At 37.8% G+C, this 25,987-nt stretch overlaps 2 protein-coding genes across 6 annotated transcripts in view; one reads left to right on the top strand and one right to left on the bottom strand.

The window, feature by feature from the left end:
• The window catches only part of LOC129770491 (ecdysone receptor), a 680,728-nt gene that overhangs the window by 239,359 nt on the left and 415,382 nt on the right, over positions 1 to 25,987 (top strand). The window lies entirely within an intron of this gene.
• Positions 15,435 to 17,849, bottom strand: LOC129770492 (protein transport protein Sec61 subunit alpha-like). The gene is made up of 3 exons (XM_055773369.1): positions 17,522 to 17,849; positions 16,538 to 17,448; positions 15,435 to 16,479 (listed from the first exon to the last, which is right to left on the bottom strand). Exons 1-3 carry the CDS (start codon positions 17,526 to 17,528, stop codon positions 15,967 to 15,969), a joined length of 1,431 nt encoding a protein of 476 aa, XP_055629344.1. The 5' UTR covers positions 17,529 to 17,849; the 3' UTR covers positions 15,435 to 15,966.

Below are 25,987 nucleotides of genomic sequence, written 5' to 3'. Positions count from 1 at the left end.
CATACTTGCTTTAAATCGAATTTATTATCGAATAAAGTTACTCAAAATTGAATGAAATCGTAGTGGTAGCTAATAAATTAGGTGCAAAAATATTATCATATGGTTCCTGTCCAAAGACATGAAAAATTATCAAAGTTGTTGTTCGATTTTTCGAACGCTTGGCCTAAAATGGGTTAACTCTTTGGGGTCGTTTGTCTGCTTTTAGCCACCACAGCAGGAAACTATAATTTACACAACAATTATGAACGACGTAGGACTACGTATTTAATTTCTATATAGGGGGTCACTCTACGGAAAATGTAACGTTTATTAAGAGTTTTCAAGTTCATATTACGCAGAATCGTTCTTATGATATATGTTATAATATATACCATTAGACGGCAAATTTATCCAACATTTTTATCGCCTGAGACATCAACAGTGGAAATAATAGAACAAGTGAGCAATATAACAAATAAAAGAGGGATGTTTTGCGAGCGGTTGTGAAGGTAAATCATGTATTATGCATTCTTTCTTCTAACTTCGTTCCCATGAATGTTGTATGTAACACAAAATTGTGTGTAATAATTCGTTCTATCTAACAAATTAGCAAGCTGTTAAAGTAATCAGATGCAAATCATTAATGAAAATTAACTTCTTCGTATCAAACTGGTATTCAATGTGAGTGAAAAACTTTGTTTTCTTTATGTGATATAATAATCTCATACAAAAATTTAATCTGAAGATAATTTGATATTATAATGATAAATTTATTGGGAAACTAATCTCGCATCCAGATGTCGACACCGTACCGTTGTCATCGCGAATGCGTTTCATACCGTTTCCACCGTGAAGTGTATTCGTAGTGTATTCGAGAATCAGGCCCTAAGTTGGTTATGGGAGCGGCATATGAAAACAGTACGGAAGAAACAGAAGGGGAATTATTTGCTTGAAGCGTGAAAGAGACGGACTGATCACGAACGAGCTTTTGCACAAGCGTATTGTGTTATTTTACAAACAAAACACAGTAGACTTCCAAGCTGGCTGAAGAGTGGTTTTAGCAAGTTGGCCCACCTTAGGATACTTCTAGGCGCCTTGATTGGCATTACATCGCATCACAAAAATGAAATGAAATTTATTTATTTATTTATTTATTTATTTATTCATTTCGTCAAACAAATGTAGACTACACACTTATACACTAATGTTACAATGTTTTCTTAGGCTAAATATTATTTTTGCGGTACATGTTTCTTTTTAGCTGTTTTTTATTCATTGTTGTGTCAATTATTTCGCAGTGCTGATTGTATATACGCATCATGCGATTGATAGGGGCGTTATTTGCATAATTTGTTCTGGATGTTTTGGTTAGAAACAAATTTCGTGTTCTTAGTTGACGCCCAGGTACATAGAAATTTAGTTTTTCTAGTAATTCAGCTGACTGTACTCGTTGCGAAATTAGGTCATTAACAAATGAAAGCATTGCAAATTCACGGCGTTCTTTTAGTGTTTGGATGTTTATGAGCATGCAGTGTGCTTCATATGAAGGAAGTGGAAATGAGGTCCAGTTGAATTTACGAAGTGCAAATAGAAGAAACTGTTTCTGGACTGACTCAATGCGTTCTTCATGTACGACCATATACGGGTTCCAAACGATGTTACAGTATTCCAGAATAGGCCTTACATATGTAATATATAAAAGCTTTATTGTGTATGGGTCCTGGAAGTTATGTGAGAAGCGTTTGACAAAACTTAACACAAGGGGGTCTCCGTAGCCACATTGGTTACGCGTTCGCTTAGTAAGCGATCGATCGTGAGTTCAAAACTCAGGGCCCTCATTGACCATCTTTGTGTTGTTACAGAATAACTACGTCCATACAACAATCATCAGCGATGGAGATCGATCCACGGTCGAAATAAGATCGATTCATCCATACAACTGCTCTGCCCTGCAGACACATCGGGCTACTGTTCTATAAATAACTCAACAATGATCAATCAACTGTCTCCGCTGTCCGGTCTAACTGGATAATGGAAGAACAGATAGAAAACTCTTACGCCTAAATGGCTATTGTGTGAATGTACCATATGTAATGGTATAGAAGGAATACTGGCGAATGGCAACTGTGTAATGTGCTAATTATAGATATGATAACCATGTGACATGTACACGATTAAAATTGGGATAAAAAAAAAAAAAAAAAAAAAACTTAACACACTATTCGCCTTATTTATTACAGAGTTGTAGTGTTCTATGAATGTGAGTTTACAGTCCAGGACGACGCCTAGATCTCTAACTATTTCACATTGTTCTACATTTTGATTTCCAAGACATATTACACTATTTGGTACATGTTTTTTTTCTGCTAAATGTTATAGAGTTGCACTTTTTCACATTCAGTGTTAGTAGATTTTTATCACACCAAGTATGGAATACATGTATTTCGTTTCGAAATGCTTCGATGTCGTTTTCCAATTTCCGCGAAAAGCTTTATGTCGTCGGCATACACAAGTACATTGATACGCTTGAGAACGAAGGAGATGTCATTAACGTACAGAATGAAAAGAAGAGGACCAAGATGAGAGCCTTGTGGGACTCCCGAAGTGACTTTTACTGGATTTGAGAGAGAATTTTGAAAATGAACAATTTGTTCACGGTTTGTTAGATAAGATTTGAGCCAGTTTAAGAGTCTTTGTTCCATTCCTATTTTCTGCAATTTGAAGAGTAGTAATGGAATGTCGATGCGGTCAAATGCTTTACTGAAGTCAGTGTAAAGAGCTTCTACGTGTTTGCCATTTTCCATTGCATTCAAAATAAAAGTCACAAAAGCCAACAGATTAGTTGCAGTTGAACGGTCTTTGAAGAAGCCATGTTGCATACACATAATTCTATTCTTTACTTGTTGGAAGACTTTTTCGTTGACTATTGCTTCGAATAGTTTAGGAATGTAAGAGATAATGGCAATTCCACGATAATTACGTACGTCAGATTTAGCACCTAATTTAAAGATAGGTACCAAAAAAGATTGTTTCCATTTTTCTGGGAATATTCCAGTTTGTAGTGACATATTGAAAATGCAATGTAAGGGAAGAGTGAGTTCCTCAGCCAGGTTCTTTAGGAATATAGGTGCTATTCCGTCAGGTCCTGGTCCTTTTGTTCCGTCTAATTTTTTTAGTGCATGGCATATTTCCTGTTGTGAAAGATAGTTCACCGATATGTCATTTGGATATTCCGGTAAAAATGAAAAGTAGTTCCGATCGCGATTTTCTTCGGAAAATGTGGTATATACTTCCTGAAAGAAATTTGCAAAGAGATTACAAATTTCGTTCGAAGAATTCCTCACATCCTCATCAAGATGCATCTGCGATGGGAAGTTATTGCTTTTGAGCTTAGACTTTACGCAATTAAAGAATTTCTTCGGGCATGATTTGACTTCAGTTTCGACCTTTCTATTGTACTCATCGTGTGCACTTTTAATTGCAAGATTTAATTCTTGGGAAATATTTTGATATTCAAGCAAATTTTGATGACTTTTGTCTATTTTGTATTTTTTATGTGCTTTTTGTTTTTTATTCTTTAGATTTCTTATATGAACGTTAAACTAAATAGGATATTTGCTGGTTGAATTTCTTCGTCTTCTTTTCTTCGGCACAAATTCTGATATTATGTTATTCAGAATTTCGTGAAGAATATGTACAGTTAAGTCTCGTTCGCTGTTTAATAAAGTTTGCCATTCTATGGCTTGTAGGCTACATTTGATTGCTTCAAAGTTCGTCTTGTTATATTCCGGTACTTCTTCATACTCCCAGTCGATGGGCAATTGTCTATTATGTATAAAGATTGAGTATTTAATTGCTGTGTGAAATTTTTCATTTTTCCAAAGAGGAGTCATGGACTCATTCACACAAAAGTCGTCGGTGATGTTAGTGAATAATAGGTCTAGATAATATTTTTGGAAATTTTTTACATGATTTATTGTATTAAGACCGAGATGTGCAATTTCGTCAAATATATATTGTAGGGTTTCATTTTCCCCGACGACTGGAAGTAGAATGCATTCATTATCATTATCGGGAATGAAGTCTACTTTATTTTGATTGAAGTCGCCATAGATATGCAATTTCACTTCTGGTTCTAGTGTTTCTGCAATTCGATTTGCCGTCTGAAAAAATAATTCATACGACTTTTTATTTGCATGTTATAGATAATTATGCCCTATAGATAATTTTGCCCATACATGCTCAAATTCTTTATGTTTTTCGGTTATAAGTTCCTCAGAAGTGAAATTTGCGTGAAATTGGCGGTTGCAGGTTCCATAGCAACGCCACAGAAAGCGATTGTCGCTGAGCGCACAATTCACTATTCCGCACTTCATTACACTCGCGTCGATAAAAAAATGTTAATAAATAAAGTGGAGCGCGCGGGTCACGTCGTAAAAAAGTAAGATTGTTTACTAATAAAAAAAAATTACTTAAAAATATACTGGAGCGCCGGTGAAACCGGTCAGCACTCAACGACGGTTGAAAGTCGAAAAAATATTAATATTCTCAATTACTCAATCCCTTATATGATGAACTGAGTAGAAGAACCAATACGACTTGATTGTGATAGTCTGCAAACGAACATAATTGCACCATAGTTATCCATTAAAAATAAAGCAACTTCATGATTTCATGTGTAGGTTACCTCAAAATATCACGAAACCGTGAGTATTTTCAACTTGTTTTTTGTTTCTTCCCCATAAATTTCATATTCAATGTAATCAATGACGATATAACTTTTTTTTGTTTACCGTTTCAAATATACTTCATCTATCATTCCATCCTGTTATGTGTCCCACTGATAATCATTAATCACTCTCAGTTAGACAGTTGAACTTCCTGCCAGAAGCTTATTGTCTTTCTTTGTTCATTACAAACCGTTTGAAAGATATGAGTACATACAACAAACGGCCCTTTCCAGGGCTACTATTTAGAGTTTCAAAAAAGTTAAACTAACAGATGCACCGTTGGCTCAGACCCTTCTACTTTTTTTATTTATAAACGCAATTTTTATGAACGAATTTTTATGTCTAGTGAACTTGTTCACGGATCAAAACGGTGCTTTAATGAATAATAAATAACGGTTTAATGCAAAATTTCAAGCATTGCGATAATGTGTAGATGTAAAGAGCATTGTTCTGTATGTTCAAACAGAAAGATTAAAGGCGGAAGACATCAAATTAATTATTTTTGTGATATATGCGAAAACCAAGGCTGCATTTTAGGGATTGTTTCGAAAGATATCACACAAAGAAATTTTTTATCCATATTTTTTATATGATAGTAACACATTGAAACACACGTTTAGTAAATCCTATCTGAAGCGTACAAAAAAATTAATCATGTTCATCTTTCATAATCTCACAAGTTATGAATATACTGTATACAATCTCACAATGTTATAGAGGGTCTTTTAGACCCTGTATAACGGAGTTTCAACAGCATCGAAGTCGTAATGTTAGCGTTGTGCATGAAGAATTTTGTTCAGCGTTTAAAACGTGTTATCGAAAGAGCGGGTGGTCACATCGAAAATGTCCTAAAATAAGCTTTATTTTGGTTTTTTTTTAAATAAAAATCGGTTCACTTCCGTAGAAGTTATTAAAATTTGTTGTGTGAGCGTTTAATCTGAATGACCCTGTACATCACTGCTTTTTCAAGTAAATGTTCAAATTGATTACGACTGCAAAGGGTTAAAACACACGTTTGTTGAATTTAAATGAAAAACTCTACTATTTTCCATTAATGGCTATAATTTTGTTCCTTTTCTCTGGCAATTTGTGGATACTACACAAAAAAAAAACTGTTCCGTTTTAGATGCATCAACACAATGGATTATCATGAAGATTACATTGATAATTATAGCCATTTTGTTGTTGAATTCCTGCATTTGAAATCAAAATCACTATAATTCTTCGTGGAACTCGGGTCTTTTATATCTTCTTGGGATAAAGAATGTATACGGAGATTTTATTGCGGAGTTGAAGAAATATAAATTTGTCAGATTGAACCATACCTACCCAGTAACAAAATCACGTGAAAAAAATTTCTTTCAGTGGATTGAATGAATCAATATTGTAAATTCCTCGAATTGATGCTAGAGCATCCCCATCATTGGAAAAAAAATCGCGAAACGATAACGGAATCATTGATATGCAAGAATTTATCCTGAAACAACCGCCCACACGCCACCCACATTCCACGGAAGAGCGCTTTATCCGTCTAGACAAATTTCACTTTCTTCCAAAACCCCGCCGGGCCCGGCCGGGGGTTCATGACCCTAACCTAAAAGCATTATCTATCACGTGTAAACCGAAGTTTTCGTCTGCAAAGTCTTCACCTGGTCCAAAAGCCTACATCTCTCGTGAGCAGACGCCCACACCTCTCCAACCTTACACCGATTCGAACATTTGACACAGATATCCAACTCGTGGGAATGTTCTGACGGCAGCAGCAGCAGCAGGTCACCGACGGTGTATTCACACATGCGCCTTTTCTTCGAATCCTATTGAGAGCCTACGGACAAAATTCCAAACCGAGCTCTCGACCCGTTTCTCGCCCTGGCTGTCTGTGTGTCTGAGGAATTGGTTCGCTCGGGTCGGAAAACCAAGAAAAAGAAAAGAAAACGCTTTTCTCTCGCGTAATCGACGTATTTCCGCCGTTTCTGTTTTTAAGACGGAAGTATGTCTGGCATCCACTTGCTTCTTGGTTCATGTTTTCATCGCCCACGTTCAATTTGGGCAGACGTTTACTCGAGGAAAACTTTGTTTTCCATTATCAAGGTCTCGAATACTTGATCCAGGTATTTTTCCGACACAGATCAAATTAAATATTTGCCAATCAAACGAGTTTTAGTAGGTTTCATCTTCGTTCAACCCACTTGCAATCCTTCCCGCAAAGAATAAACAGTGAATCTGTTGCGGAAAAATTATATCCGTCTCTGCGTAAACTTTCGTTTCCTTGGGTATGTTGTGCGTGAATGCCAGGCTTCGTAATTTAATATCATTCCACTCTCCACTCCTCGCGCGACGAAAATTGTCGCATTGGCAAAGCCCAGCCAGACGGAAGATTGTGGTGATGGCGCTGATACGAAAAAAGAGGTTACAATTCGCGGGGTTGTAGGGGGAAGCGGTCGGTTGGGATGCGAGAGTCGGGCTGATTTTGGGCTGCTAAATTTGGTCGGTGACTCTGCTGGTGTGTTTGGTTGGGATTTCGGGTGGATGAACTCAAGCGGAACACGTTATCGATTTTGGCCGGCCGGTGTGTGGGGAAGCGTCTTGGAACGGTGGTTTCAATTTTGTGTGTAACCTTCATCCCCCTCTCCATACCCTAGGAAGGGGGCGACATCGTCTGTGTTTTAGTGTTTCAGGTGAGAATACGCGCCGTGTTTTTAGGATGTGATTAATGAGCAATTTGATATCCTCGGCGAAATTGTGGTGTTTGAAAAAAGTGAAAAAGCTTTGTGGTGGATGATGGATGAAGTTATCCGTCTGGTGAACTTTTTTAAGGAAACTGTTACATTATTATTTAAGCGTGTTCTGTGTTGAGTTTCTAACTTTCTCTTTTGTTTGTTCTCATTACAGGTAAATATAAATGAATCATCATTTCTGATACTAACTGAATGAATGGTGGGTGGGTGGTAAGTATACTGATTATTTTGTGTTATAACATGAAGTCATTCCCGTTCTTTTCATTGCATTCTTTTGCCGTTGCATCTATTCAATAAGTAGCTGTTCAAACAATCTTTGCAAATATTTTTCAGCTGAACTTATGGTTATTTACATACAGGGCAAGCAAACAAAGGGCCTTATGTTATAGTATCATCTTACTACGATGTATCAAGAAAAATTATCAAAAATCATATGATCCATGATGAAAAATGCACCTTCTCGTTTTTTTTCACGCCATTCTCAATAGCTTTGAGACAAAAATATGGAAAAGATACTGAATGTACATCTTACTAAGGTGTATCGATAAATATCTTCAAACAATTTTTTCATCAAAAAATTTAATTATAAAAAAAATTAAATATGGGGTACAAAAAAATTTGATATATTTTCTGGCATTTCGAAATTTTGAAAAAAAAAATGTAACTTTGAGACCCGCTTCTGTACTAATTTTTATTTAAATGCGTTCGTATGTGTCTTTTTTTCTACATGTGGTGCAATTTTTCCGGAATGTTTAAGAGCATTGCGAGACACAAACATTTTCTTGAAATCGATTATTTTATTGTATTCGTGGTTTTCAGTTGTAAGATTAAAAAAAAATAACTATTGGATGTTTTTAAGTGTTTTTCTCATTAATCCGAATGATCGTTCCACAAGGACTTCATTTTTTCCCACAGAGCTCTATCGTACTGCTGACTCCTATGAACATGTGGAAAAAAACAACACATACGAATGCATTTAAATTAGAGCAAAAGTGGGTCTCAAAGTAATATTTCTTTCAAAATTTGCCTGAAAATATATATATATTTTTTGTACCGCGAAAAACACTCTAAAAATTCTGAAAAAATCACATATACCTAAAATAGACGTAGGAAGAAATTTGAATACAAACTAGAGTAGTACTGAAGAATAAAAAAAATTGAAATTTAATTTAAAATTAAAATGAAAATTAATTTAATTTTTTTTTTTAATATTTGATTTTCTGATGAAGAAATTGTTTGAAAATATTGATCGATACACCTTAGTAAGATGTAATTTCAGTATTTTGTTTTCCATATTTTTGTCTCAAAGCTATTGAAAATGGCGTGAAAATACGAGAAGGTGCATTTTTCACCATAGATCCAATGGTGTACCATATAAGGACCCAAATATATGGTACTGTCAAAATGTTTTATTTTGTACTCTATACAATATTTTCCATACAGCTGGTGATTTGGTTTGAGGGCACTTTTTACTCCCTTACCCAGCCAGACCCTTTGGAAATATAAAAAAAAAATTTTTTGTATCGCGCAACATTGAAAAAAATCACACATATCTAGAAAAGCCGTAGGAACACATTTAAATATGAATTAGAGTAGTACTGAATCTCTAAATTCAAAAAAAAAATTCAAAATTTCAATAATTTTTCAGTATTTCAATTTTTTTATCAAAAATTGTTTTATTAATTTTTATTGATACGTCGTAGTAAGATGCACATTCAGTATTTTTTTCAAATTTTTATCTCGAAGCTTTTGAGGATGGCGTGAAATAAACGAAAAAGTACGTTCTTCACTATAGATCCTACGTCAAACCACATAGGGGTTCAATTAAACCGCCAAAATTTCTTATTTAATATCCTATACAATATTTGCCATACAGCTGTTGATTTGGTGTGGGGACACTTTTTACTCCCTTACCCGTCTAGGCCCTTTGACTCAGTTTCGAAACAATCTCCAAGCAGTTGTGGCTGATATTACAGCCTGACGCCTGATTAGAAACTAAATCAGTATTGGAAATGTTCCCATGTTCGAGAGACTCTGTAGTATGACTTACAATGAAGCAAGCGAGCTATTTTCGGATGCCAAATAGAAAATTGTTGCTCATCTGAGCTAGCTGGATAAACAATTTGAGTGGCATTTCCCTGAATAGACGTAAGATGAAGCTGTTACAATCTGTTTCCTTATTCATTCGATGTGGAAGTTAAATGTTCGGTTGAAATGATTTCAACCAGATTATTCGTTCCATGCATGAATCATAACAATGAGTCGTCACCGAAGATCCTCATTCTATCTACCTCTAGGTAAACAAACAACGCACTGAACGCTGAAGATGATAATATCGGTAATGAGTCAGAGCGAACTGAATGACAAATTTAAAAAAAAGGTATTGATAGTGTTCGATTCAGATTTTTGCTGGCTACGCTTTGCTATAGCATACAGAGTATGGAATAATTGAGTGATTGTGATTTTGATGTGAATTGAAAGTGATTGTGAAAGTGATTTTCTTATTCTGGAATTCTATTTATTCCACCTTGAAATGGATACTGGTACGTTTGATACATTTGAATGCTTTTCAAATAAATTTTCATTGATTTATAGTTACTGCCGAGCCAATGAGGAAGAATTTCTTGCCCAATAGTTCAAAAAAAAAGTTTTTACAAACGATTTGAAATGAAAATATTACAGTAAAATTTGCAAGATATCTTAACTGAATGTTTATTGTCCCATTTGTCTTATATAGGATCGGTGTTCAGTCAGACCGAAAAGTGTTGGAACAAGATAGCAAATACGGTTACAGTTACTGTGTTACTGTGCAGAAAAAGATAGGTGGTATCAAACAAAACGTTCGCAAAGTTCGAATATTAACAGCGGACGAATAAATTGAATTTTTCGCTTAAAGTTCATTAAAAAATCTATAAAATCACATGCTTCCCTTTTTTGTACGTTATTTCTATACTGAGAAATGTCCTACTTTATGCGACCAAAATGTAACCGAAACAAGCTTTAGTATGTATTCTCAAGTACTATTCTTAATTTTGTAAAAAAATATGTTTCGTTAGCGGGTTAGCGTGATTATGAAGAGTACTTGTAGTCAATGAAAGACCACGGTTTTGTTTTAAATCGATCATAAAAAATTTAGTGCTTACAATTTTTTACTCTCTGGCAGTAATTACGGATTATCTGAAAAGCATATACATTGTGGTTCAATATGAGTTACTTTTCCGTGTTTATTGGATGACAAGTGGAAGAATCTTCTGATTCAGAGAAATCCAATCTTCCAATGAAAAATTTCTTCCATTTTCTGATTGTCAGAAATACGTGGCCTCTCTCGTGGCCAACATATTCACTAGAAATAATTTTTATGGCAGAACAACGTTTGCCGGGTCAGCTAGTTTATATCTAAAAACTATGAGTCGTACCGAAATAGTGTCTTAGAAAGAGTTATAGCGTATTGATGTCTAAACATGAAAAAAATACACTTAGAAAAAAAATTAGCACTCTTTTTTTATTTACAAAAAAAACTTTAATTCAAAATACATATTTTTTATTTTTTTAAATTTTTCATATAAAATAGAAGTCATGTAGAAAATTTTAAAAATGGGTTCAAGATGGTAAAACTATTTTTGACGAACAATCATTTTTAGCCACAAATTATGATTTCTGATGTGATTTAAAACAAAAAAGCCCATTATAAATCTCCTTCTAAATGTAGTCATTCTCGAGATATTTTAAAAAATATGTTTAATTTATTGTCTTTTTTATAGTAAATATTCTCTTTTAATATATTTGTCGTGTAATACCATCATGTTCATGAAATTTTACGAATTTCTTCTTCTTCTTATATGGCACTAACGTTCCTAGAGGAACTCCGCCGTCTCAACGTAGCATTGCGTCATTTTCCCCGACCAGAACGGGAATCGAACCCGAACCCCCGGCATGTTAGGTTTGACGCTAACCACTCGGCCACGGGAGCACGATTTTACGAATTTACAGTTCCTGAATTGACCCTAGAATCCATAATAAAATTACACAGAAAATCTGTCTTGTTAAAAAAAAGGTGAATAAAAATGCTTAGCAGGAATAGGAGCATATGAGACGAGATGAAACAAATAACACGAAGTAAGTAGCATTTTTAATGACCCAGAATCTGACTCCTTTTTCTTTGAAATGCGTCCCAGAGCCTTGATTTAACTCAACTACTATTTTTTCAATGATACGAATGTTTCTATTGGATGCCATGAGAACCCCATGAGAGAAAAGAAGTTGAATTAAACGTATTATGTTTATTGAGCGTTATTACAAATCCAGTTCAACTTTCAACACTTTTTGAGCATTTAATTTTCGCTACCATCAAAAATGCATCTCTCTGGGTGTCAACCAACATCTTCGAGTTTCTAGCCTCGTTCGTGCTTTTCGAAGAAAATCCTCTCTCTTCAATGATGCATGCGATAATTTCAGAACTTTTTTCACAAACAAGGTCAAAATTGGAAGCCTTCTGCGACTGAGCGATAATTTTCATCCAAGAGTTATGCAATCTTTGATCATTTATTTGATACTAGCTGACCCGGCAAACTTCGTCTCGCCCAAAATTTGTTTTTTTTTGTTATCAATACCTTCAAACATTCACGTTTTCTTACTAAGCGCAAGTTCATGGGTCCAATCGCAGAACTGTTCATTGAATGATCTTTTAATCGACACCGTTGAATTTACCTTTTACCATAAAATTCCTAGTATTTCTAACAAAACTCATCATTATAATATCAGATTATTTTCAGACACAATTCTCGTTCAAAATTCTTCAACCACTTGCAAATAACATGTTTCCCCGTTACTTGGAATAAATGTTTTATACCGAAAATATGATAGCATAAAGACAGCACTAAATAGAACAATTCCTTCCTAGAGTTCTGCTCTTACCAACACATCCGGCGATCCTTTTTTTGATATAGATAGAAGAAGATATATGAGTGCGCTTAATCACGTTAAAATCAATTTCCAGTTTCGAATCAATTTTCTATGTAATAATAGAACATATGGGAATTTAATTTTCCGAATTTTCCCCTTTCCCTTCGGTTTTTTTCGAAAATTTTCAATTGTCATGCTTGAAGGGGTGTCATACCATGATAGAAACATTTCTCATACCCAAAAACCCAATCATCCCAAATAGTACTTGATTAGTTCTCGAGTTATGCAGAAGTTTGAGTTTCGTTTGTATGGCAGCCCCCCTTAGAGAGGGGGAGGAGTGTATTCGCCATAGAAACGTTTCGTGCCCCGTAAAATCTTCACATGCCAAATTTGGCTCCATTTGCTTGATTAGTTTTCGAGTTACGCAGAAATTTGTATTTCATTTGTATGACAGCCCACCCTTAGAGAGCGAGAGGAGTGTCTAACCACCATAGAAACATTTATTGCATCCTAAAACCTCTACATGCCAAATTTGGTTTCGTTTGCTTGATTAATTCTCGAGTAATTCAGAAATTTTTGTTTCATTTGTATGGCAGCCCCCCCTTAGAGACGGGGATGGAGAGTCTAATCATTATAGAAACACTTATTGCACCCTAAAACCTTCACGTGTAAAATTTGGTTCATTTTCTTGATTATTTCTCGAGTTATGCAGAAATTTGTGTTTCATTTCTATGGCAGACCCCCTCCCTCCCTCAGAAAGGTGGGAGGAGTGTTGAACCATCTTAGTAATGTTTCTTGCCCCCTAAAACCTCCACATGCCAAATTTGGTTCAGTTTGCTGGATTAGTTCTTGAATTATGCAGAAATTTGTATTGCAGTAGCCCCCCCCCCCCATCAGAGAGAGGGAAGGAGTGTCTATTCACCATGGAAACGTTTCGTGTCCCTTAAAACATTCGCATGAAAAATTTGGCTCCATTTGCTTGATTAGTTTTCGAATTATGCAGAAATTTGTCTTTCATTTGTATGGCAGTTCCCCCTTAGAGAGGAGGGTGGAGTACCGTAAAAACATTCATTGCACCCTAAAACCTCCACATGCCAAATTTGGTTTCATTTGCTTGATTAGTTTTCGAATTATGCAGAAATTTGTGTTTCATTTGTATAGCAGCCCCCCCTTAGAGAGATGTAGAGTCTAATGACAATGATATCATTTATTGCACCCTAAAACATCCATATGCCAAATTTCGTTTCATTGGCTTGATTAATTGCTGAGCATAACTCCGTCCGTTTCTTCGCTATATCCGGAAAGTTGAAAATCACATCGAGGTTAATACACGTTAGGTAACGAGTGCGATATGACAAAGGGGATTGTATGAACAATTTCTTTCAAAATCCACAACAGAACTCACGATAGCTGGTACGAAATATTAGGAAACCTTCATCGGAAAGTTTGCGGAATTCCTGGCTTGTTGATTGCGAATTTCGTTGCAAATCCAATTTTAATATTTCCAGGTAGCAGTAGAATAGTTTCTGTGAGGAGATTTAGATTTCACTTTCAGTCGTTCGGATTTCATAATTTTCCCCATAACACTTCACAAGTCCCGTTAGGTCATCGAAAAGATTATTTCCCATGATTCCGAACGCTACCACACTTCAACCGCAAAAAGAGGAGATTCAGAGAATCAGCCTTCCATTCTACCCGAAAGTGACAAATGCCATTCAAGGAGTGCCTAAACAACACGGGTTTCAAACAGCCTATAAGAGCTTCTCATACACTGAAAGACCTTCTGTGTTCTTTCAAGGATATGATCCCGCCGGACGAAAATTCCGGTATTTACGAAATTCCGTGTAAATCTTGCCCGCGTACCCATTGGCCAAACCCGTCGTAAGCTAAAGGTACGTTTGAGGGAGCATAGAAAGGCCGTGGAAAATAAGCGACCCAACGAATCCAGTGTAGCAGCTCACTCTACGGGGCTCAATCATGAAATTGACTGAGACAACGCGAGACCCAAAAACTGAATCAGGAAGGCCCCCCATTTAAATGCATGGGAAATCCGTGTACATTCACACTGCTGAGCCGCCGCCTATGAATGAGTTTGAAGCTCCGATTACATCGAATTTATTCAACTTGACCAAACTAAACATCCAGTGACTTCATCTTTCTTGACGTGTACTATACCAGTACAAAGCTGTTTCTTTGTGTTGTAATCAGTCGGACATCGTCCCGTAGATAGGCAGCATCGAGCCCGAAAGCAGTCGACTAAAAAGGTAAATTTACCAACCTTTTTTAATTTTGTAAGAACCGTAAGTGTTGTGCCCTGTCGCGTTCCACGTGTTGTGTGTGTATATCAACTTGTTTTGTAATGACCAAATTTACAAAACTGCTTACAAAATGCTACTTTGTCAGGTGGTTTTTGGTGAGATTGATCGTTAGAAAGCGGAGCAAATTTTGTGAGAAAATGCAAAAAAATGTGGATGAGTTTGAATATATTTAAAAAAAACTTTAGCTAAAAGGGGGCGCTTGAAACCATTTCTTCAATCCATCGAAAAATGGATGAGCATTCAGCGATAGTATCTACATTTTTTTCGATTTATATACCGTATATATTTCCGAAAGATGAAACCGTTTGTTAAAAGGCGATTCCTATAGGAGCGCTATCCTCCGCACCCGAACGGAATCAATGTTCACAGAAAAACAAATTTACAAAAAGATTTCTACGATCAAAAATATCGAAAAGATCGATTTTTGCGATTTTTTTGGAGTACAAAGAATCGATCCAAAAAATCGGAAATCAAAGAAGAAAAGATCGATATTCTGAATATCGATGCAAGATCGCCCAATACTAGTTCAAACTTTATTGTTTAGTACTAAATTAATTTTCTAATGACTTTTTGATACAGTCAACGTTGGTAGACCGCAGCCTAACATTTGAACAATTAGGCGCCCGTAGTGCCCAAAAGTTTGGCCACCACTGGTCTAGTCCGATTTCTTTCTACTCTCTCGAGAGCGGATGACTCTAAGGCAGATCTGCTCTGAGTTCCAGCTCTTCCCAATTTGAGTTTCTTTCTGTACACGTTGCCAAGTTAAACTGTTTTTAGTTTTCTGTTTTTATTCATTGTTACACAAAATAAACAAACACAAAATGCTCTCTTATATTAATAGGAAAAGTCTTAAAATCTCTTTAGTTTTCCTTTTCGTCGTTTGTTTTTGTATTCGATTTTTTCCTCTTCCTGCCTATTGCTTGTAATGATCGGTTGTCTTTTTGCTATGAATTTTTCGCCAATTTTTTTTTCGATTTTTATGGTTTCAATTGTTTTTTTTTGTGAGAACACAATCATCTACTGTATTTGTGTGATTGTAAAAATAAATTACATTCTTTCGCCGTGTCCTCTTCTACCTCTAATTGCAAACAACAGTAACTGTGTTCAAGCGTATTTATCGTAATTCAAACCAAAAAGGAAAGGAAAAACTGAAAAATCAACACCTCGTCCCTAGCATCTATCCGATTATGTTCAACAAAAATGAACAGACAGTTGAGAACAAGAACTATCATTTGTATGAGAATGGATACAAGAAAAACTGGATGATTTGTGTTTCAATGAGAATCTCTGCGGTCCTGCTTAAAAGAGTAACGTTCCCATTCCACCCATCTCGCTCTGCTCCTTGACGAAGATTTCAAAGTACTGATAGATGATCGTTACGGCTAGCAGGATACCCGTGCCCGACCCGATGGCGCCCATGAAATCCGCAATGACCGACAGCGCACCGATGCAAAGTCCACCGAAAGCCGCCGCCGTTGGGATGTACCGGTTCAGCTCGTGAATCATCGAGTTCTCCCGATGGCCACGCATAATCATCTGCTGTTCCTTAAGCTGCTTGGCGACATCCTTGGCCGAACTGCCGGACACATCGATCCAGGTCTTGGAGAAGAACGCGCAGCTGCCCAACATGAACACAATGTAGAGCATGGCATGGATTGGATCGGTAGCGATGTGGCCCAGGTTCTCGGGAGGCGACAGATAGTAGCAGAGACCACCGATCGGATAGGCACGAGCTGGACCTCCGCCGCTGACATCAGCCCACGTTCCGAGCAGGTTAACCAAGAAGTTGCCGTGGAATTTAACCGCCAACATCTGGGAAAGTTTCAAGTTTGATATCTGTTTTTAAACCAACTTTGAGTTTTCAACTCACCTGTGAAATGACGTAGAGATTGGACACCAGCGCAGACTGCAGAATAATCGGGATATTGCTGGTGTAGAACAGTTTAATTGGGTAGCTGCTGTATTGACCACGATAACGGGCCGACTTGATTGGTAGATCCACACGGAAGCCTTGGAAGTATATTACCACAGCAAACACGAGCACGGTAGCGAGCAGATTCATCAAATTGGGCAAATTCTGACGATAGAAGGCTTCACGCAGTCCACGAACCTTATCCTGACGGGTCGCGAGCAAATGGAACAGAGCAATCACGGCTCCTTCGAATTCCGTACCACGACCGGTGTTGACAGTGGCCGGAGAGAATGCCTTCCACACAATAGTCTCGCAAATGTTGGTCGCAATGAAAAGTGAAATTCCTGATCCCAAACCATATCCCTTCTGGAGCAACTCATCAAGCAGAAGCACTATCAAACCAGCAACGAACAGCTGAATGATAATCAGAAGACAAACTCCAGCTCCGATTTCCGCCGGATCGCCGTACATTCCGGTCATTACGTACACAATAGCCTGACCGATCGTAATGATCATACCGAACAGTTTCTGCGCTCCATTGAACAGCGCTCGGTCCTTCGGAGTATCACCGACTTCGATAATCTTAGCTCCAGCCAGCAGTTGCATGATCAGTCCCGACGTAACGATTGGCGATATACCGAGCTCCATAAGCGTTCCTCGATTCGAGGCCAAGATGACACGTATCCAGTAGAACGGATCGGCCGAATCCGAGCTCATAATACCGAACAGCGGGATCTGACAGCATACCAAAAAGATGAACAAAGTAATTGCCGTCCACAGAACCTTTTCTCGAAACTGGATCTTGCGCTCTGGTTTCGCAATTTCAGGCAGGATACTGCAGAAAGGCTTAATGATTTCCAGAAACTTAACTGAAGTGGGAAAAAGAGAATTTTCATTATAAAATCACTTCAACTTTCACACAGCAATTTCTAGGCCACTTACTCCCCATCTTGCTGTGCTTCTTTTTCTTCCACGCTTGGCACACACTTTTTCGGGAGAAAAAAGGGCGATTTCTCTTTTCGAGAAAAGTTAAACTTGCACCAATTTAACCCACGATATTCGATCGATAAATCCACAGGATTCAGCTCTAAATATTACGTACGCAGATTACACTACACAGTCTCGGAAAGGAAAATTTCCCCTAATTTCTGAGCCACTCTGACTCTGACGAGGCCACGCAGCACGCGAGCCTTTCCCCGGTGACGACTTTTTTCGAAATGAATGAGCGCTGTGAGCGTGTGGAGGAAAGCTGTCAACGAGGAACGGCGGTCGCGGTCTACACGTAAACAGCCAGGCAGTGATGTGTTGGAGCTTGCGAACTGTTCGAATCTGACAGCTGTCAACGGTGGCGTTGCGAACTGTTCGAAAAACGCAGGGCTGTACAGCTGCGTTACACGTTGCGCTGTTACGTGCGAATATGACTGATTGTGGAAAAGACGAGAAGGATGGAAACAGTGGGAACGGGAGATAGAGCTTTCGTGTTATATTTTCAAAGCTTGTACTGGAATAGCTTTATTGCAAATGTTATGGGCGCTTCTCACGGGGTGAAGCTTTTACGCAGTGGTGTTTGAAATGAACTTTGTAGCTAGTGATGTCTGATTTTCAATTTAATTGTTCATCAACACATCGAATATTTTCAGATGGTATGTCTGAAACAAAAATTGTCGTCGCCTCAATATAATCGATTAGTCGACTTATTCATTAATATGTTAGAGGAGAATGAACTGCAAAGTTTAAAGCCTCTTAAAAACAAAGAATGGAATGGAATTATTAATATAAGGGGCTGTCCACATACCTCGTGGATAGAAAAAGCTGATTTAAGACACCCCCCTCCCCCTATTCAATTTTTTCGCCTAAATTTCATTTCAAGTTTGTTTCTATTCCATGTTTTGACGTAGGATAACGTCTTTCGGGAACATATTGGGGTACAATTTTAAAATCGAAAATCGAGCACATCGTAAAAATTGTCCAATTTCCAAAGCTTATTGCTCAGTCATTTCATGATGGATTGATGAAATTTTTGCGTCAATCGATTTCGGCACTCCAATTTTTTATATTGAAGAAAACATGAAATCATGAAATTAACTATCGAACAATTGAAAAATCGCAACCCCTATCCTAACAGAAATACCCACTTCTGATTCGTCGAAATTGACGACACATGCGGTGGTTCCCTAACAGATACATCAAAACCAAGCTGCCTGGGGGAAATCGGCATTGCAAATACATGAAAGTAGGGGGAGCTTTTGTTCCCACCGAAATGTGTTCCCTAACAGAGACATCAAAACCAAGCTACCTAGGGGAAAGCGACATTGCAATTATATATGCAAGTCGGGGGCATTTTTATATTGCAAGTAAGGTGAGTGATACGATTAATTCTAGCAAATAAAATTTAAATTTGAAACTTTTATGTTGGTTGCTTTGTGAAATTCCATATCAATGACCGATCATGCATTGTAAAACTTCTAGCACAAGTGTAAGTGTAAAATTGTATATGGTAGCAATTCTTTTAAAAATGACTTGATATATATTTGTTTCAATTTTCATAAATAAAAACCAAGGTTCCCGCTCGGAAACGGGTCGTTAGGTTTAAGCTGTATGTGTTGCTTTGTTCATTTTCACCCAGGGAAAGTTTATACGGCGAGGAAAATTGGAAAAGTGGAAAAGTGATTTCTCATATGCTTTACATATAGTTACATATACATATAGTGTTGTTCAATTAAAATTCGTATTGGATTGAATAAACACTCAGGTAATAAAGATTATAAAAGAAAATTACAAATTAAATATGTTTCCATTTCAAATATGTTTTCTCTACATTAAAGTAACATGTTTTTACTGATGAGAAAAATCGATAATTGTGTTCGGTATTGGTAATTATCTTATATTACATTGGGGAATTTTTTTTTCGTTATTTCATCCATACATAACACAGGAGGCATCTCGTTTAGGGTCACAGAGGATGGTTTTCATCATATCTCATTCCACTTCGACACCTTTTATCTGATACGCACCATTCAACGACTGTTTAACATCGTTCTGTCATCATCACTCGGTAAACACTGGTGGAGTGAACAAACAACCGAAAAACGCGGCCCTTTTCAAGGCCATAATGATTTAAACGATGTAATTCTTCACAAATATCCAAACTTAACAGATAGCCTAACGGAATCCTACGTCAACAATGCGGTCGTGTCTCGGACACAACCCTCTTGTGACTTTTTATTGATAAAATGGATAGCCTTATTAATAGCAGCGATTTGTTTCGAATTCTTCCATTTTTTTAAACATTGTCCGGGAAGCCCATTATTTTCATCCGAGTTCCATTAAAGTTATCTTTTTATCCATATCAAAATATCACTTGTGAATCTGCTCTCGAGTATTTTTTTAAAGCTGACCGGCTGTTACGTTAGACGATATCAATTCCAGATGCTGTTCATTTAACTGATCCGCAGATTCATAATAACATTAGTTTACTATTCGCGTTAACTGCATTGAGCTTTGTGCTCCATTTTCGAGAAGGGACAATGACAATGGATTGAACACACTTTTAAAATAAAAATGATCAATAGAAATTTACTTTTGCGTATCAAATATGTATTCTATGTAATTGAGAATTATATTAATTTTCGAGTGGTGAGAAATCTTAAAGTAAAATTATGTCTTATAATGATTTTATATTATAATGATCAATTTTAGCGGGAATAGTTAAGTCGGAGTCTGGACCACGTGTTTCAAGTAATCAAAGAACAAAGTAATCAAGTATTTTGTCTCAATACCCGGATGCCGCGACTAGATATGGATATTGCACATTCGTGATCGTTGATTGCGAAAAATTTTCTCGTCTATTAATGACATTCGCTTTCACAGGGACCTGGCGGCTATAATGAACCTAGCCAAAAAAAACCCGCAATATTATCGTGATGAATGATTTCGTTAACCTATAACCCTTAATTCTTAAATAATGCTAAATATTGTCCGGAAAAATTCGTGCCGATTCTAAGGAAGAAATCAAAAGCATAAGTTATAGACATACATCTATTCTATTATAGATGTACCATTTTGTTCCACAATATTTCAGAATCCTTCACGCAACTTGAGAACTCCATCTTCTCAGAACTTCTTTGTTTTCTCGTAAAAAAACTGTACAAGGCGCCTTTCATGCTATACAGTGAGTTGAAGTTCTTACCGGAATCTTAACAATTGATAATCAAAAGATGCAATATCTGGTGAGTAAGGCGAGGTTGAGTCCTAAAGGCGCCTTAGGCCTAGAAGCGTTCTGGATCGTTGATTCTAATTCGGGACACCGAAGCAGAGTTTGACAGCCAGTTTATATGAAGCAAAGATAAACAGAACGCAAAGCAAAAAGTGGTGGATTTTAACAAGTAGTTTCACACAAGTAATGAATTTAATTTTGATAATGGTAAGCGATAAATGAAAGTACAATGTTCTGCAGAGCTAATCTATATATATATAAATGGATTTCTGTCTGTCTGTCTGATTCTTATGGACTCGAAAACTACTGAACCGATCGACATGAAAATTAGTATGTAGGGGTTTTTGTGGCTGGGGAAGGTTTTCGAGATAGTTTGAAACTCCTCCCCCTCTCTAAGGGGGGGCTGCCATACAAATGTAACACAAATTTCTGCATTACTCGAGAGTTAATCAAGCAAACCAAACGAAATTTGGCATGTGAAGGTTTTAGGATGCAATCAATGTTTCTATGGTGGTTAGACACTTCTCCTCCCTCTCTAAAGGGGGGGCTGCCATACAAATGAAACACAAATTTCTGCATTACTCGAAAATTAATCAAGCAAACGAAACCAAATTTGGCATGTGGAGGTTTTAGGATGCAATAAATGTTTCTATGGTGGTTAGACACTTCTCCCTTTCTCAAAAAGGGGGGGGGGGAACGTGTGTCTGCCATACAAATAAAGCTCAAATTTCTGCATAACTCAAGAACTAATCAAGAAAATAGAACCAATTTTTTTTGTTTTGCAAATTTGGCAAGTGGAGATTTTAGGAGGCAATAAATGTTTCTAAGGTGGTTTGACACTCCTCCCCCTCTCTACAGGAGGGGGGGGGTCTGAATAACTCGAGAACTAATCAAGCAAATGGAATCAAATTTGGCATATAGACGTTTTACAGATTGATAAACGTTTCTATAACGGTTCGACACTCCTCCCCCCTCTCCAAGGGGAGGCTGCCATACAAATGAAACACAAATGTTTGCGCTAACGAAATTTATTTTCGTTCAAAAATGGAAATGGATTTTAATGTAATAAAACGCACTCCTACTCCACTATCGTCTTCTATCTATATGATAAGAGCAAAACTCGAGAGAGGAATTCTCTGATTTAGGGGTGAACTTGAACGAGAATTGTGTCTGAGATAATCTGATATTATGATGACGAGTTTTGGTAGAAGTATTAGGAATTTTATAGTAAAAAATAATTTTAAAGGTACTTTTTTTTCAATCAATGAACAATTCTGCGATTGGATCCATGAACAGCGCTTAGTAAGGAAACATAGATGTGATAACGAAAAATAAATTTTGAGCGGGACGAAGTTTGCCGGGTCAGCTAGTTAGGTATAAATATACAAATTAGCAACATTAGAAACATTTTTTTATTGCTGTAGAGAATGACGCCTTCCTGCGGCGGGAAAAATGAACACATCTTCAGGGACAAAATTATCAATGAAAATCAAACTATCCGTATCGAATGAATATTCTAAGTAAAAGTGTTATGAGTTTCGTACAAGTAGTACAACAATCGTGAGCGAAAACAGTGTCTACTAATGATTTTTTTCGAGTTTTTCCAGGAACCATTATTGGGAGGAAATGCAACCTGCAATGTATTGTGGGCCTGGCAGATATTTTCAATTTCGCTGCCGGAGGGAATCGTTTGGTCGTTGAGGGTAATTTTACTTACTTGGTGGAAGGAAATGCAACGCGTTGATATAAAGATTTGGTTATCAACGGCTCAATCTCTTTCCTAAGCCGTTGAAGCCATTTGAGGTACCGGGATTCACCCATTTTCGATGTAAGGTTAGGATATTTCTGGTTAATATCCTAATTTGTAATCAGGAACAACTATACAAATCGAGCGACAGTTATTTATTTTTTTATTTATTTATTTATTTGTATTCGGTCTTCGGTGGTACCGTACAGACTAATCCTAACCTATACTAAATTTTTAAGTCTACAGATGAAACATTGTCTGGTTATATTGAAATCAAATTTATCACAGATGGCACTGAAAGCTTTGAGACATGAGCATAGAGAACAGTTGTATCCGTAATTAGTCCTGTGCCTAGGAATGGTGATTAGAGCGGAGTGTCGCAGCTGGCGAGGGGGTACAATAAGTGGAATTTTACGTAGTATATCAGGACAGTCAATGTTGTTCGTCAGGACGTCGAATATGAACAGCTGTTGCAGCCCTATTCGTCGTACCGACAGGAGCTCGAGATTAATCAAGCGGCAACGATCTTGGTAAAGTCTGCTTCATTTAATATTGGAACAAATTCTTTTGCTCATTGTGGCGCTCCTAGTGGACGGATTTGGAAACTTTTTTCACCCACGTGTCGGGAAATTCATTACCTTTCACCATGTATTTATGTCATAGCACCAAACGATAGCATTTTGTAAACAACCGCCATGGAAGCCGAACGGAGAGATAAAATTGTGCACAGTTTTCTTGAAAATCCATTGTTGTCGGCATCTAAGCTAGCTAAACAGCTTAAAATGCCCAGAAATACCGTATGGCGTGTTATCAAGCAGTACAAGGAAACATTGACGACGGCTCGGAAGCCGCATTCGAAGCGTCGGAGTGGAACTGTCGACCGGAAACTGCGTGGGAAAGTCATCAAGGCCGTCAAGAGGAATCCCAATCTTTCAGACCGCGATTTGGCCAATAAGTTCCAGGCCGCTCACAGTACGGTGCGACGAATTCGTCTCCGGGAAGGAATAAGGTCATTCCGAGCCAGCAAACAGCCAAATCGGACGCTGAAGCAGAACAATGTGGCCAGAATCCGTGCTCGAAAGCTGTACGACCAAGTGCTGACCAAGTTCGACGGATGTATTCTGATGGACGATGAGACCTACGTGAAGGCGGACTTTGGGCAAATCCCAGGTCAAAAATTTTATTTGGCGACGGCTCGGGGGGATGTACCTGCAAAATTTAAGTTCGTGTTTGCGGATAAATTCGCCCGCAAGTACATGATTTGGCAGGGGATATGCAGTTGTGGGCAAAAAACCAAAGTCTTTCTCACTGACAAGACAATGACATCAGAAGTCTACAAAAAAGAGTGCCTACAGAAACGGATTCTGCCGTTTATTCGTGCCCACGACCGTCCAGTAATGTTTTGGCCGGACCTCGCAAGCTGCCATTACAGCAAAACGGTTATGGAATGGTACGCAACGAACGGGGTCAGCGTAATACCGAAGGACCTCAACCCCCCAAACTGCCCCCAGTTCCGGCCGATAGAGAAATACTGGGCAATCACGAAGCGGAGGCTTAAGGCAAAGGGAAAACTTGTTAGGAACATGACTCAAATGAAGAACTGGTGGAATCAAATCGCCAAAACGGTGGACGAAAAGGGTGTGCGCCGCCTAATGTGCCGTATTACGGGAAAAGTACGAGAATTTCTTCGAAACAGCAATGAATAATTTTTTTAATTTTTTTTTATGAAAGAGTAAAGAAAATTCTACATTTGTATGAAAAACAAATTATGAATTCGTTAATAAATGACTGAACTACACGCAATTGTTTGTGTTCCAATATTAAATGAAGCAGACTTTAGTCAGGAAGATTTAGTGGATCATTCCAAGGCAGGTTTCGAAGTGCGAAACGTATAAACACCTTCTGGATGCGTTCAATGCGGATTATCTGATACGTGTGGTAAGGTGCCCAAACCGGAACAGCGTATTCTATAATGCTACGCACTAATGCGCAAAAAAGCGATTTCAGTGCATATACATCGGTTAGCTGAGCAGCATTATGGCGAATAAATCCAAGTGCGGAAAAAGCATTGGCAATACTGATGGAAACGTGCTCATGAGAACGAAGTTTAGAGTCCATTATAACTCCCAAGTCGCGAATGGACTGTACGCGTTCCAATGGAGTATTGTCGATCAGATATTGGTGTGAGACTGAAGATCGACTGCGGCTAAAGGTGATCGTTTTGCACTTATTTATGTTCACACTCATACCATTCTCTCTGCACCAGCTCAGAACAACGTCAATGTCGGTTTGCAATAATATGCAGTCTAATGGAGATGCGATGACTCGAAAGATTTTAAGGTTGTCAGCAAATAGTAGCTTACCGGAGGATATACGAAAGCATAAATCGTTGATGAATAGGACATATATCAATGGACCCAGCACACTTCCCTGTGGTACACCAGATGGTATGTTGAATATGCTGGATCGCGACGAATTCAGCTGTACGAATGCCTCCCGATCTGTTAAATATGACATTAGCCATTCCGTAATCCACGTCGGGAGGCGTCGGGAGGATGTGTTGCAATTTTTCGACTGCATAGGCGTGCGGTACAGTGTCGAAGGCTTTCGAGAAGTCGATATAAACGGAATCAACTTGATTACGCCGTTCGATTTCATGGAATAGTATGTTGGAGTAGCACATTAGGTTGGTCACAGTTGAACGATGTGGTATGAATCCGTGCTGATAGTCAGAGATAATTGGCTTTGCTGCATTAAGCATGACGTTGTGCATTAGAGATTCCAAAACTTTTCCCAAACAACTGAGAATCGAAATTCCCCTGTAATTGACAACAGTGTATCAACTGCCAGATTTGTGGACAGGAATCATTGAAGCTGTTTTCCATAAACTTGGAAAGCATCTCTGTTCTATTGAACTGTTAAATATCATCGTCAAAGGAACGACCAAAGATACAGCGCAGTTTTTTACTAACAAAGGTGACAGAGCATCCACTCCGGCTCCTTTCGAAGCATCCAATCTGACCAAAGCACCAAGTACTTCATCGTTGGAAAATCCGAAGATCGGAAGGTGAATATTATGGGTTGGCACGTTGTTGAAACATCCCGGGCGAGGTACAGGTGAAGTTGAACAATACGCACTTTGGAAAAAGTTAGAAAAAAGATTGGCAGCTTCGTTAGCTGTGCTGGCTGTGTAGTCATTATATGTGACATTGGTTGGCACGCGGTTGCTAGCTTTTTGTCCTTTAACGTACCTCCAGAACATCGATGGGTTTTGTTTCAAGTTTGATTCCACTCTTGATAAGTATTGTTGGTAGGTGGAGATGTTCAATTCATTGTACGATGACTCGATTCCACGTAACCACTCTCTATTCACATCTGACCTGAGAGCAAAAAATCGTTTGCGTGCTTTCCTCAATCGGTTACGTAAGTTGCGAAGCTCAGTTGT

Source organism: Toxorhynchites rutilus, chromosome 2, assembly GCF_029784135.1.
Source record: "Toxorhynchites rutilus septentrionalis strain SRP chromosome 2, ASM2978413v1, whole genome shotgun sequence".
Lineage (NCBI taxonomy): Eukaryota > Metazoa > Arthropoda > Insecta > Diptera > Culicidae > Toxorhynchites > Toxorhynchites rutilus.
This window is presented reverse-complemented; position numbering and strand designations above follow the sequence as displayed.